Raw genomic sequence first — 14,660 nt, 5'->3', positions numbered from 1 at the left:
TCCACAGGTTATAACTTCTATTCAGGTAATGGAAATTTTTCATCAAATCTAAGTTCCAACAAATTTACAACACCATCTAGTGGAAGCGTTTACATAAATCTGGCTATTTTAACCAAGGCTTTACAAATGCAATTCCGATTAGAGACAGAAGATATGATCTATGACCTTGGGTATGCTGAATCTGGAGAAACACATGCTTGTTTTGATTTACCTTCATCTGTAGTGGGTACTTTGGTGGTCAGAGGAAGATTAGTGTCACCAGTTTCTAGTTACAATCGTGTTGCAAATATTTATGAGATAAAGGTTAATCAAAAGAAGATATGCCCAAGTAAGTTGTTTATAAAACCAACCCTGTGGTGTTATAATAATACATAGGGCTATCCCGGGAAAAAGAGTATTGGAGGTTTGGACAACACATATCATTTTTTTATTAATTGTTACCCTTGACCTTCCGTCTTTTTGTCCGTCCCATTTTTGTTTGAAAAGCAAGCTTGAGCGGGGGCATTCGTGTTCTTAGACACATTTTTCTTTTATTTTCTGTGTAATAGCTTTATAGGCTAGGGGTTCAGGCAAATAAAATTAATTATGTTACAAATGAAAATACAGATTATGGGTGGTGGGTATAAAAAAAGTGTTGTCCAACCACCCATATATTTTCCCCTGGAATAGCCTTAATAAACATTTGTAATATCCAATTTCTTGTTTGGATTTTGATGATTTAGAGAATTCAATAGTGAATACTCTGTGGGTGCTTCTGAATTTTTGTATGATGCCCTCCAGCTAGACAATTCAATTTTTGGACATCTCTTAAAATTTAATTGTGAATTGCCCCACATCATCTCTTATTCAATTCATTTAAAATTTAAACACAATATTAGGAACTTTTAAACACAAGTTGGGTTTGAATTTGAGTCATTTAGTGTATGTCATTTAAGAGTTATTTCCCTTAATATTGTGAAAAAAAAGTCAAATGTATAATTTGGAGATTAGTAGGACGTCCATTATCACTGAACTAGTATATATATTTGTTTAGGGGCCAGTTGAAGGACGCCACCGGGTGCGGGAATTTCTCGCTGCATTGAAGACCTATTGATGACCTTCTGCTGTTGTCTGTTCTATGGTCGGGTTGTTGTCTCTTTTAAACTTATTTGAGATCTGCATCATTGTCCTTTTAAAAGATTTTCCCACATTTCTGTTGGAAACAGTTTGTGTATGTATCAATATTAATATACACAGCTAGAAGGTAACATAATAATAACCCCATTTTTGTTCTTTGACAGAGCCTTTCCCCTATAGTATATGTCGGTTCAACGAAACAAGTCCTGTTAGGGTAGAGTGTGCTTCCAGAATCATTGATCCTGTACCATTTCAGTGGAATATGACATATACAGCAGGTAATCATTGGTCAAAGGTTTTTGTGAAACTGCCTTGGTTGTGTCATGGTAGAGTGCCATCTTTCAGTGAAAGAGAGTTAGCTTGATGCCATGCTTGGTGAAACAAAAAAAAACTTTCAAATTGGTATCTGCTGCTTCTAAGACTATTTAGAAGTAAGAGTAAATACTCTCCTAATCAGAATAATCTATTCAGATGGAGTAATATTATATAGGCTGTTAACTTGTACATAAACAAATATTGAATGGCATTTTGGTCTAGTTCAAATTGTGACATTTATTGTGTTTGTTTTTAATATCTTTTTAACCCAAATGGATAATGTGTGGGGTATAGAAATATGGTCACCTGGACCATCCACTATAAAGCAGATGCTAAAAAGGGGATTTGTATTTGTGAGCTAGATGTATAAATATGCTAACATGACAGGCTGTCAGAATAGGGACCTTAAGTCAGATGGTTTGTATAGGGAGAGAACCCATGACACAACTTGAGGGGTGAGTATGTTGCCTCTTAAAAGGCAAAATTTCTGTCCCTTACTGTAGATTCATTATTATTCGTTAGATACCAATTTTCGTGGATTTCGTGGGCACAGTCAAACCACGAAATTAAATATTCAACGAATGATAATTTTTCTATAGGTTTGTATGCAGACTTCAGCAAAACCACAAAATTAAATATCCATGAATATGCAAGTTTTTCTTAATCCACGAAAATTGGTACCCATGAAAATAAATGAAACCACAGTATATATTAACATACCCTCTTTCTCCACTGTCATACTTAATTTCTTGTTTTCATCCTGGTCAACCACATTGAAGAACCTACCTTTTTTATACAAATTAAAACAAAGGATTATGGGGTGTCCATCCATGACACAAAATCAGTACATGCACAGCAAAAAACACACATTATAAAGCAAAGGAACAGTGCTTTTATTGCTGTTCTTCATCTCAAAGTCACAGTCAGGTCTTCAACTATTGTATGTATTATTTTGATCTCATCCTGAATATTCATGAACTATTTGCAAATGTATGTTAAGCAAACAATTATTTATGGTATCAATTTTTCCCTCTAATTTTAACCATTTATGCTTTAGACGAAATTGGTCACATGTATGAATCACGATATCTTTTTAGCTCACCTGGCCCGAAGGGCCAAGTGAGCTTTTCTCACCACTTGGCGTCCGTCGTCCGTCGTCCGTCGTCGTCCGTCGTCATCGTCGTTAACAATTTACATTTTGAACTTCTTCTAGAGAACCACTGAATGGAATGGAACCAAACATGGCATGAATGTTCCTTATGAGGTGCTGACCAAGTGTTGTTACTTTGTAGCCGATCCATCATCCAAGATGGCCGCCAGCGGGGGACTTAGTTTAACATAGGACCCTATAGGAAATGCATACAAATGACTTCTTTTAGAGAACCACTGAATGGAATGAAACCAAACATGGCATGAATGTTCCTTATGAGGTGCTGACCAAGTGTTGTTACTTTGTTGCTGATCCATCATCCAAGATGGCCGCCAGCCGGGGACTTAGTTTAACATAGGACCCTATGGGAAATGCATACAAATGACTTCTTTTAGAGAACCACTCAATGGAATAAAACCAAACATAGCATGAATGTTCCTTATGGGATGCTGACCAAGTGTTGTTACTTTGTAGCCGATCCATCATCCAAGATGGCCGCCAGCGGGGGACTTAGTTAAACATAGGACCCTATGGGAAATGCATACAAATGACTTCTTCTAGAGAACCACTAAATGGAATGAAACCAAACATAGCATGAATGTTCCTTATGGAGTGCTGACCAAGTGTTGTTACTTTGTAGCTGATCCATTATCCAAGAAGGCCGCCAGCGGGGGACTTAGTTTAACATAGGACCCTATTGGAAATGCATACAAATCACTTCTTCTAGTGAACCACTGAATGGAATGAAACCAAACATGGCATGAATGTTCCTTATGTGGTGCTAACCAAATGTTGTTACTTTGTAGCTGATCCATTATCCAAGATGGCCGCCAGTGTGGGACTTAGTTTAACATAGGACCCTATGGGAAATGCATACAAATGACTTCTTTTAGAGAACCACTGAATGGAATGAAATCAAACATGGCATGAATGTTCCTAATGTGGTGCTGACCAAGTGTTGTTACTTTGTAGCCGATCCATTATCCAAGATTGCCGCCAGCGGGGGACTTAGTTTAACATAGGACCCTATGGGAAATGCATACAAATGACTTTTAGAGAACCACTGAATAGAATAAAACCAAACATTGCATGAATGTTACTTTGTAGCCGATCCATCATCCAAGATGGCCACCAGTGGGGGACTTTTGAATGAAATTAAACATGTTCCTTTCCTTATAAATGAGGTTGTGTTGTCACTTTTAGCCAAATTTTATATTTTTTTATATGATTTCAAAAACCCAAGTAGAATCAGGTGAGCGATACAGGCTCTTGAGAGCCTCTAGTTTTGTAAGGATGCGAATTTCACCCATATAAATCTTTTCATTACAAATTTATTTTGTTTGAAGGGAGTGACCAATGTTTTTCAAACAGAAAAAAAAACACTGTCAGTAAAATGCCAAATGGAGTTTTTACCCCAATTTCACGGTCCACTGAACAAAGAAAATGATAGTGCGAGTGGGGCATTCGTGTACTATGGACACATTCTTGTTTTTTTTATATCTCGTAGTGAATGCCCCTTTAAGCTTCATTGCAGTTAATATAAAACATATATTAGACAAGAGCTATCATATATAAATGTCTTACTTTGTTTACTTTAGGAGGTGAGATGACAGCAGATTCATCATTTGGTAACCAAGGTGATATCGCTAAATTTTTCTTGCCACTGAATGCCACTACAAATCAAAACCTTAAATTTAGATATAGAAATACAGGACACTCTGTTTCTCTCAAACTACAGGTAAAAGATAGATTAGTTCATGTGTATGCTTATTTGTCAAGGGGCTTCTTGCACCACAATTTATAATGGTGTGATCTTTTTTTCTTGCAACTTATCATTTCTATATTTAACTTCCTTCCGCAATGTGGAGATGGTTTCACAGAATTATGGGTCCTCCATCCAGTCTTGTAACTACTCTCATGACTACATTTCTTGTAAGATTTTTTGTCAAGCCTGCAACTTTTGTTGCAGAAAGCTCGACATAGGGATAGTGATCCGGCGGCGGCGGCGGTGTTAGCTCACTTCTTAAAAGCTTTATATTTTAGAAGGTGGAAGACCTGGATGCTTCATACTTTGTATATAGATGCTTCATGTTACGAAGTTTCCGTCAGTCACATGTCCAATGTCCTTGACTTCATTTTCATGGTTCAGTGACCACTTGAAAAAAAAGTTCAGATTTTTTGTAATGTTGAATTCTCTCTTATTATAAGTAATAGGATAATTATATTTAATATGTGCATACCTTGCAAGGTCCTCATGTCTGTCAGACAGTTTTCACTTGACCTCGACCTCATTTCATGGATCAGTGAACAAGGTTAAGTTTTGGTGGTCAAGTCCATATCTCAGATACTATAAGCAATAGGGCTAGTATATTCGGTGTATGGAAGGACTGTAAGGTGTACATGTCCAACTGGCAGGTATCATCTGACCTTGACCTCATTTTCATGGTTCAGTGGTTATAGTTAAATTTTTGTGTTTTGGTCTATTTTTCTCATACTATATGCAAAAGGTCTACTATATTTGTTGTATGGAATGATTGTAAGGTGTACATGTCTAGCGGGCAGATGTCATGTGACCTTGAACTCATTTTCATGGTTCAGTGGTCAAAGTTAAGTTTTTGAGTTTCGGTCTTTTTATCTAATACTGTATGCCATAGGTCAACTATATTTGGTGTATGGAAATATTTTATGATCTTTATGTCAGTTGCGCAGGTTTTATTTGACCGTGACCTCATTTTCACGGTTCATTGCACAGTGTTAAGTTTTTGTGTTTTGGTCTATTTTTCTTAAACTATAAGTAATGGGTCAACTATATATGTTGTATAGAAGCATTGTTAGCTGTACATGTCTGCCTGGCTTGGTTCATCTGACCTTGACCTCATTTTCAAGGTTCATTGGTCTTTGTTTAGTTATCTTGGTTAATGTTAAGTTTATGTGACAGTTGTAATAAAGCTTAGCTTTATACTTAGGACTATCAACATAATATCAATGATTAGTATAGAAGGCGAGACATTTCAGTGTGTGCACTCTTGTATGAAATTAGTACAAGAAATATCTTGAACAAGTTATGAAAATCAATGCCAATCAAATATTTTAAATGGAGTTGTGCCCCTTTGAAATGGATATTATATAAAAAATTGCATTTTTAGTGCTCTCACAGTATATTCTTTACAGATTTATATGAAATTTATTTCGATGAGAAAAGTTTCAGGTGTGTTAGCTATAGACCAGTCAGCACCGATCCAATTTTGTTACATGAGTGATTAAAATAGAAATTGTATGGAAAATTGCATTTTGTGCTCTCACATTTACAATTTCTTGTTAAGATTTTGTTGAAAAATTGCTTAGGTGAAATTTGTGTAAATCTCAATCAATCATATGAATAGCTCTAGGTAGAATTCAAATTTTAACAGAGCAGTTGAATGAAAGTTGTGGGTAAGAAACATGAGAAAAAAGAGATAGCTTTTGAAAAGCTTGTTTCAGGTAACTTAATATGTTACTTTTAGTTTCTAGAAAAAGTTAGGCTAAAGTATGCTTTTTTAGACATTACATTGATATTTTTAAAAATAGAATTCAATGTCATACAATTAAGATTTTAATATCTTATCAATTTATACTCTTGGAGAGATTGAGAATGACAGGCTTGGTATCATATCTTATTGATCTATACATATTACAATAATTTAATTTTGGATGTAACGCGTCTTCTGATTGGCTGACATTAGTTTGTTATGAGCCCATAGACATAATTTAGTCATGTGACCGTGACGTCATCAACGTTTTTTCATGGTTTTCTACGATTTAAAATGGAATTTAGAATTAAATTATAAGAAATGACTGTAATATTTTTTCTGTCTATTCGAAATAACATAAAAAATGTGGTGCACTGTTAAATAACCTGCTACGCGCGTTATTCAGTGTGCACCAAATTTTTTATGTTATTTCTTCATAGACAGAAAAAATATTACAGTCATTCCTTAAATAAAATAAGTTTAAATTATATTGGAAATGTGAAATAGTTTTCTAAATAAATGGTTACTGGTATTACACAAATTCAATGAATTATCTGGTATTAAATGAATCTAATAAATAAATTATTTTGTGTTAGTCAGAAATATTGACTTCCTTCATAACTGGTAGTCATTTTTTACTCAGATAAATATGAATTATGAAAGAGAGACAAAGCAGCTCTTTATGAAAGAAAATATTGATCTTCATGGATCATGGGAGTCTGTCTGTGTGTCCATGTCAAAAGTTACTACAGGGGAAATAACCAATGGAGAGCTTGAATTTGTTGCCACCAGAGGAACACATTTTTCTGATGATCTACAAGTTGATGATGTTGAACTGATCAGCAATGATTGTCCACGTAAGTTTGTATGTAGTAAGCAGATAAAATGTTTAGGATCTGTTTACAAATCACTTTTAACCTCAATAGTTTTATATTTAATGGATCGTGTATTAAAGGATTTACATTTTTAGAAAAATATATATTATATTGCATATTTTCACATTTCAGATTTTGCTTCTTGTGATTTCAACTCCTCCTTGTCCTGTCGGTACAAGAGGACATCAGAGTCAGGTTTTTCATGGGCATGGGGAACATATAAATTGGCTGGTAGATATATACCAGCACCGACCACAGATCATACACAGGGAACCAGTGATGGTAAGTTTTAAGCTTAAAATTGCGCTTTGTGGTAAGGAAAGTTAACAGTGCATAAAACTTCAAAGAATTTGCTGATAACCATGATTAGAGATGGGGAATGTATATATAACCATGTGATTACCATATGCATACAGGTTTGTAACATGAAAAGAATGACACAGTTCAAATGTCTGCACCAATAACTTTCTGACAAACAAGACTTGAGGATGGGTTTTTCTTATTGTTGAAGGCTGTACTGTTGCCTATTATTGCTTACAATCACTTCATACAAACTTTGATGGAAAGTTGTCTCATTGGCAATCATACCACATCTGCTCATTTTTATATTGAAGCAAATTTAGGAACTATTCTAATTTTACTAGCTAAAAGCAGTTTCTACTAGAGGGGGCTTAGCTAGTTACCTATCTTACAGAAACTATCACAGAAAATAATTGTCTTTTTCTTGGTTATTTTTTAACACGATAGCTATTTCATCCATAAAAGGATTGAAATAGTTTTATAATGAAGCTTATCTAAAAAACAAAATATGTAGCCAATATATTTGACAATGGAGCAAATGATAGTTCTATCTATTTTATAGGAGGATTCATGTATACTCAAACATGTATTCCCTACCTGACAGAAAATGAAGGAGACATAGCTAACCTTACTACAGTGACGTTTGGTTTGAATTCCTCAACACCTATGAAAGCTTCTTTCTATTACCATGTCCATGGACTCAACATGGGAACATTGAAAGTTTATTTAAATCGTCAGCAAAATGCTGCAATTCAATCTACTGAGGTATGATATTTAAACTAATGTCAGTTCACAAATTGTGTGTACTATACATTAAGAAATTATTGCAAGGTTTATATTAATATGAATAAACGACTGTGTTAGTATTGCATTAGTAAGAACTCACATTATGATATCTGATACATATATCTGTATACAAAGTTTCCTTAAATCGCAATAATTAATCTCGCTTTTTAGCTCACCTGGCCCGAAGGGCCAAGTGAGCTTTTCCCATCACTTTGCGTCCGGCGTCCGTCGTCGTCGTCGTCCGTCGTCTGTCGTCCGTCGTCCGTCGTCCGTCGTCGTTAACTTTTACAAAAATCTTCTCCTCTGAAACAACTGGGCCAAATTGAACCAAACTTGGCCACAATCATCATTGGGGTATCTAGTTTAAAAAATGTGTGGCGTGACCCGGTCAACCAACCAAGATGGCCGCCACGGCTAAAAATAGAACATAGGGGTAAAATGCAGTTTTTGGCTTATAACTCAAAAACCAAAGCATTTAGAGGAAATCTGACATGGGGTAAATATGTTTATCAGGTCAAGATCTATCTGCCCTGAAATTTTCAGATGAATCGGTCAACCCGTTGTTGGGTTGCTGCCCCTGAATTGGTCATTTTGAGGAAATTTTGCTGTTTTTGGTTATTATCTTGAATATTATAATAGATAGAGATAAACTGTGAACAGCAATTATGTTCAGCAAAGTAAGATCTACAAATAAGTCATCATTATCAAAATGGTCAGTTGACCCCTTAAGGAGTTATTGCCCTTTATAGTCAATTTTTAACAATTTTTCGTAAATATAAGTAATCTTTTACAAAAATCTTCTCCTCTGAAACTACTGGGCCAAATTAATCCAAACTTGGCCACAATCATCTTTGGGGTATCTAGTTTAAAAAATGTGTGGCGTGACCCGGTCAACCAACCAAGATGGCCGCCACGGCTAAAAATAGAACATAGGGGTAAAATGCAGTTTTTGGTTTATAACTCAAAAACCAAAGCATTTAGAGGAAATCTGATGTGGGGTAAAAATGTTTATCAGGTCAAGATCTATCTGCCCTGAAATTTTCAGATGAATCGGTCAACCTGTTGTTGGGTTGCTGCCCCTGAATTGGTAATTTTGAGGAAATTTTTGCCGTTTTTGGTTATTATCTTGAATATTATTATAGATAGATATAAACTGTAAACAGCAATAATGTTCAGCAAAGTAAGATTTACAAATAAGTCAACATGACCGAAATGGTCAGTTGACCCCTTTAGGAGTTATTGCCCTTTTTAGTCAATTTTTAACCATTTTTCGTTAATCTTAGTAATCTTTTACAAAAATCTTCTCCTCTGAAACTACTGGGCCAAATTAATCCAGACTTGGCCACAATCATCATTGGGGTATCTAGTTTAAAAAATGTGTCCGATGACCTGGCCATCCAACCAAGATGGCCGCCATGGCTAAAAATAGAACATAGGGGTAAAATGCAGTTTTTGGCTTATAACTCAAAAACCAAAGCGTTTAGAGCAAATCATACAAGGGGTTAAATTGTTTATCAGGTCAAGATCTATCTGCTCTGAAATTTTCAGATGAATCGGACAACCTGTTGTTGGGTTGCTGCCCCTGAATTGGTCATTTTGAGGAAATTTTGCTGTTTTTGGTTATTATCTTGAATATTATAATAGATAGAGATAAACTGTGAACAGCAATTATGTTCAGCAAAGTAAGATCTACAAATAAGTCAACATTATCAAAATGGTCAGTTGACCCCTTAAGGAGTTATTGCCCTTTATAGTCAATTTTTAACAATTTTTCGTAAATATAAGTAATCTTTTACAAAAATCTTCTCCTCTGAAACTACTGGGCCAAATTAATCCAAACTTGGCCACAATCATCTTTGGGGTATCTAGTTTAAAAAATGTGTGGCGTGACCCGGTCAACCAACCAAGATGGCCGCCACGGCTAAAAATAGAACATAGGGGTAAAATGCAGTTTTTGGCTTATAACTCAAAAACCAAAGCATTTAGAGGAAATCTGACATGGGGTAAAAATGTTTATCAGGTCAAGATCTATCTGCCCTGAAATTTTCAGATGAATCGGTCAACCTGTTGTTGGGTTGCTGCCCCTGAATTGGTAATTTTGAGGAAATTTTTGCCGTTTTTGGTTATTATATTGAATATTATTATAGATAGATATAAACTGTAAACAGCAATAATGTTCAGCAAAGTAAGATTTACAAATAAGTCAACATGACTGAAATGGTCAATTGACCCCCTAAGGAGTTATTGTCCTTTATAGTCAATTTTCAACAATTTTTATAAAATTTGTAAATTTTAACTAACATTATCCACTGAAACTACAGGGCCAAGTTCATTATAGATAGAGATAATTGTAAGCAGCAAGGATGTTCAGTAAAGTAAGATGTACAAACACATCACCATCACCAAAATACAATTTTGTCATGAATCCATCTGCTTCCTTTGTTTAATAGTCACATAGACCAAGGTGAGCGACACAGGCTCTTTAGAGCCTCTAGTTTATGTAGCCAATATATTTGACAGAGAATACCTGAAACAGTTTGAACAGCGGTATACTACTGTTGCCTTTATTTGTCACTTCCTCAAAAATTGTAATAATAAGTGCATGCAATATTTTTCTGAATTTACAGTATATTAAATGTTTTTCTCCAATTCTGTATGCATTTAAACCAGTTCGGTAAACTACGATACATTTTAATATGTATAAACCACATGTTGATCAAACTTATTTGGGGTAATTTTCCAACATTGCTCTGGACATCTTCCATTCAATCATTAGAGAAATAGATTATATAACTTAACCCTGTTGACTACAATATTAATCCATTCTCAAAGTTGAATTTTTTAAATATTTTAGTGCATATTATATCAAATACAATTTACCTTAGTTTTAACATGATGATGTTAATAATAATTTGTACAATTTCCATTGTAAGTCCAAACTACTTATTGTGGTTATGATCTGTTTCAGGTATTCTCTGTTGCTGGTAGTCAGAGTAATGAATGGTACTATTCCTGTGTCAACCTACCATCCAGTGACATGAATGTGTCCATCACATTTTCAGCTGTGTTAGGTGACGGTTGTGACTCTGTTTTTGCTGTAGATGATGTGATGATTTCAGAAGGCTTATGTGCAGGTAAGTTTGAGGTAGCTGGAGTGTCTTAATGTGGACGATAGATTTTACTTAAACTTCTGTAAAAGACTTCTGGGTTTATAATGTTCTTTCAAATTTCAATATAAAAACTGGAGGTCATGACCTTGTTTTTTTATTAAAATACACTGAAATTAACAAAAATCAGAGTTATGTTATATGGGTTATACAGGGAAAGTTTATCCTTATTGAGGAAGCATTAAGCAATAGATTTGGTAACATTTTTGATATTTTTAATTTGGACATAATTTGTGACACAACTTTGAGCAATTTTATTTAAAGGCCAAAAAATCTTTTTTTTTTCAGAGCATCTGGATGAAGTAATATGCAACTTTGAAGTCACCAACACTTGTGAGTATTCCTCTAACTGTACCCAAGGGTCTAAATTCCTATGGTCAAAACAGAGAGGAAAAACGCCATCAGAGCAAACAGGACCTTATGGTGATGCTAGTGGCCATTTTGAAGGTAAGTTGAAAAAAAAATGTTTTAAAATACAGTAAATACAGAAATTATTGGGTGTATTTATTATTGCGATTTTTGAAAAAAGGACAAAATATGAGATTAATTATTGCGATTTCAGGTAGATCTGTATACAGATATATGTATCAGATATCTGAATGCTAGTTCTTATTGTTGCAATAATCACTAAGTCGCATTATTGGCATTAATAAATATCTTGCAATAATTTCTGAACTGACAGTAGATACGGAGGTTTTGATTCTTTTTTTTTGTCTCGCCTGATAATTAATGAAGCTTTAGAAATCTATAGGGACTACTTCTGTCATCTTCATTGTCCATGCCATACTTAATCCTGACTTCTTAAAAACTGCTTGACAGAATTAAGGTTCCACTAAAGTCAAAATATAGGACACTTCATAAACATCTAAACTTTGCCTGTATTTTTTAACCTATAATGAATGAAGTCATAAACTATGAGAACATATGTTCACTTAAACATACTTTACATATAAACACTGTGTAAATTTTAAATAAACTTGAAATTGTTATGTTGTGGCCAAACCGGTTCTTGGGGTGAACACTAAATTTTCAAAAAAATCTGGAGCCTGCGAGACGACTTAATTTGCTTAAAATTGGTATGGACGAATACTGTTACATGTAATGCAGGGCAAGCTCATGTTGATTTGTCACATACATATGTTTTAATGGCATATTTGTCCAATTTCTGTATTGTACCTTCGATATTCGTTCACTTAGATACATGAAATTAACTGAAACTCGAAAATCAATACATTTTATGAAAAATCAACATGAGCTTGCCCTGCATTAGATATAACAGTATTCGTCCATACCAATTCTAAACAAATTAAGTTGTCTTGCAGGCCTCCAGATTTTTTTGAAAATTTAGTGTTCACCCCAAGAACCGGTTTGGCCACAACATAACAATTTCAAGTTTATTTACAATTTACACAGTGTGTATATGTTAAGTATGTTTAAATGAACATATGTTCTCATAGTTTATGACTTCATTCATTAAAGGTTGAAAAATATAGGCAAAGTTTAGATGTTTATGAAGTGTCCTATATTTTGACTTTAGTGGAACCTTAAATTAAACTTGCACAGATTCTTGTACAGGCTATGAAATTGTGCTATTGCTATTTTAGTTTTTTTTATCTGAGTGAGTTTTGGGTTTTCCATACCAAACATGACCATTTGTTTATGCCCTCGCCGTAGTGGTGGGGGCATTAAGTTTTACCCTTGTCCGTCTGTACGTACATACGTACGTCCCAGAATTGGTTTCCGTTCTCTAACTTCAGTTTGCCTCAACCAAATGTTATGAAACTTATACACAATGCTTATTACCAAAAAACACAGATCAAGTTGGAATTTTGGTGGCGTCACTTTAACCGTTCTAGAGTTATGCCCCTTTATAAACAGAAAAATTGCAAAATCAAGTAATTTTTTAAATTGGAGTTATCTTCCTTTGTCCATAATTATAGTTGAATCAACTACAACCAATGCTTTACACAATGCAATGTTTAATTTTAACTTCCACTCATAAAACACAGATCAAGTTGAATTTGGGTAGTGTCACTTTAACCATTATTGAGTTATGCCCCTTATAAATCGAAAGATTGCAAAATTTATAGTTTCCATTCTGTAACTTAAGTTTGCCCCAACCAAACATTATGAAACCTATACACAATATTCATTACCACAAAACTAAGATCAAGTACAAATTTTTTGTTTCCGTTTTCTAACTTTAGTTTGCCTCAACCAAATGTTATGAAACTTATACACAATGCTTATTACTACATAATACAGATCAAGTACGAAATTTGGTGGCGTTACGTTTACCATTCTTGAGTTATGTCCCTTTATAAACATAAAAATTGCTGAATTTTTCGTTTCCGTTCTCTAACTTTAGTTTGTCTCAACCAAATGTTATAAAACTTATACATAACAGTTGTAGAGTTATGCATGGTTACAAATAGAAAAAGTGCTGAATTTTTAGTTTCTGTTCTCTACTTAAGTTAGCCTCAACCAAATGTTATGAGACTTACACACAATACAAATAGAAAAAGTGCTGAATTTTTAGTTTCTGTTCTCTACTTAAGTTAGCCTCAACCAAATGTTATGAGACTTACACACAATGCTTATTACCACAAAACTCAGATCAAGTTCAAATTTGGGTAGCGTCACTTTTACCGTTCTTCAGTTATGTCCCTTTATAACTATATGTGTAAGCGGGGGTATCATCTGTGTCCACATGTGGACACTATCCACATTTATCTTATAATAGGTTGTTAATCTATAACTATGTGAAAATAGCTTGACAGAATTTAACCCCACTTACACAGATTCTTCTATAGGACATGACGCTTGACAGAATTTAACCCCACTTCCACAGATTCTTCTATAGGACATGACACTTGACAGAATTTAACCCCACTTACACAGATTCTTCTATAGAACATGACACTTGACAGAATTTTACCCCACTTACACAGATTCTTCTATAGGACATGACACTTGGCAGATTCTTCTATAGGACATGACACTTGACAGAATTTAACCCCACTATAAGTTATATGGTTCGCTACTGACCCCATACGGATCCATAGAGGGTTAGTAAAATCCATAGGGGGTGAGGCCGGAGGCCGAGTCCCCTATGAATTTTATTCACCCTCTATGGATCCGTAGGGGGTCAGTAGTTAACCATATAACGAATTTATCGGACGCTGGACTTTTTCTGCGGCATTTTGTTGAAAAATAAACAATGAAACACAACAACATTAATAGATGACGTCGCCATTAACGCGTCATGAACCCCATATGAAACTTACTAACCCCATACGGTCTCATAGGGGGTCACCACGTGACGGCATTTAACCAATCACAACATGATAATTCATCTGTGGTCCGATAATTACACATATTCTTCTATAGGACATGACACTTGACAGAATTTAACCCCACTTATACAGATTCTTCTATAGGA

At 34.7% G+C, this 14,660-nt stretch overlaps 1 protein-coding gene across 1 annotated transcript in view; it reads left to right on the top strand.

Annotated features, from left to right (window-relative positions):
- LOC139497673 (MAM and LDL-receptor class A domain-containing protein 2-like) overlaps positions 1 to 14,660 on the top strand; it is a 174,450-nt gene that overhangs the window by 152,654 nt on the left and 7,136 nt on the right. The window contains exons 49-56 of the mRNA XM_071285906.1: positions 8 to 328; positions 1,281 to 1,394; positions 4,180 to 4,319; positions 6,734 to 6,947; positions 7,098 to 7,247; positions 7,828 to 8,030; positions 11,020 to 11,185; positions 11,507 to 11,665. Coding sequence (XP_071142007.1) covers positions 8 to 328; positions 1,281 to 1,394; positions 4,180 to 4,319; positions 6,734 to 6,947; positions 7,098 to 7,247; positions 7,828 to 8,030; positions 11,020 to 11,185; positions 11,507 to 11,665 — 1,467 coding nt within the window. The remainder of the gene's footprint in view (positions 1 to 7; positions 329 to 1,280; positions 1,395 to 4,179; positions 4,320 to 6,733; positions 6,948 to 7,097; positions 7,248 to 7,827; positions 8,031 to 11,019; positions 11,186 to 11,506; positions 11,666 to 14,660) is intronic.

Source organism: Mytilus edulis, chromosome 12 (genome assembly GCF_963676685.1).
Source record: "Mytilus edulis chromosome 12, xbMytEdul2.2, whole genome shotgun sequence".
Lineage (NCBI taxonomy): Eukaryota > Metazoa > Mollusca > Bivalvia > Mytilida > Mytilidae > Mytilus > Mytilus edulis.
This window is presented reverse-complemented; position numbering and strand designations above follow the sequence as displayed.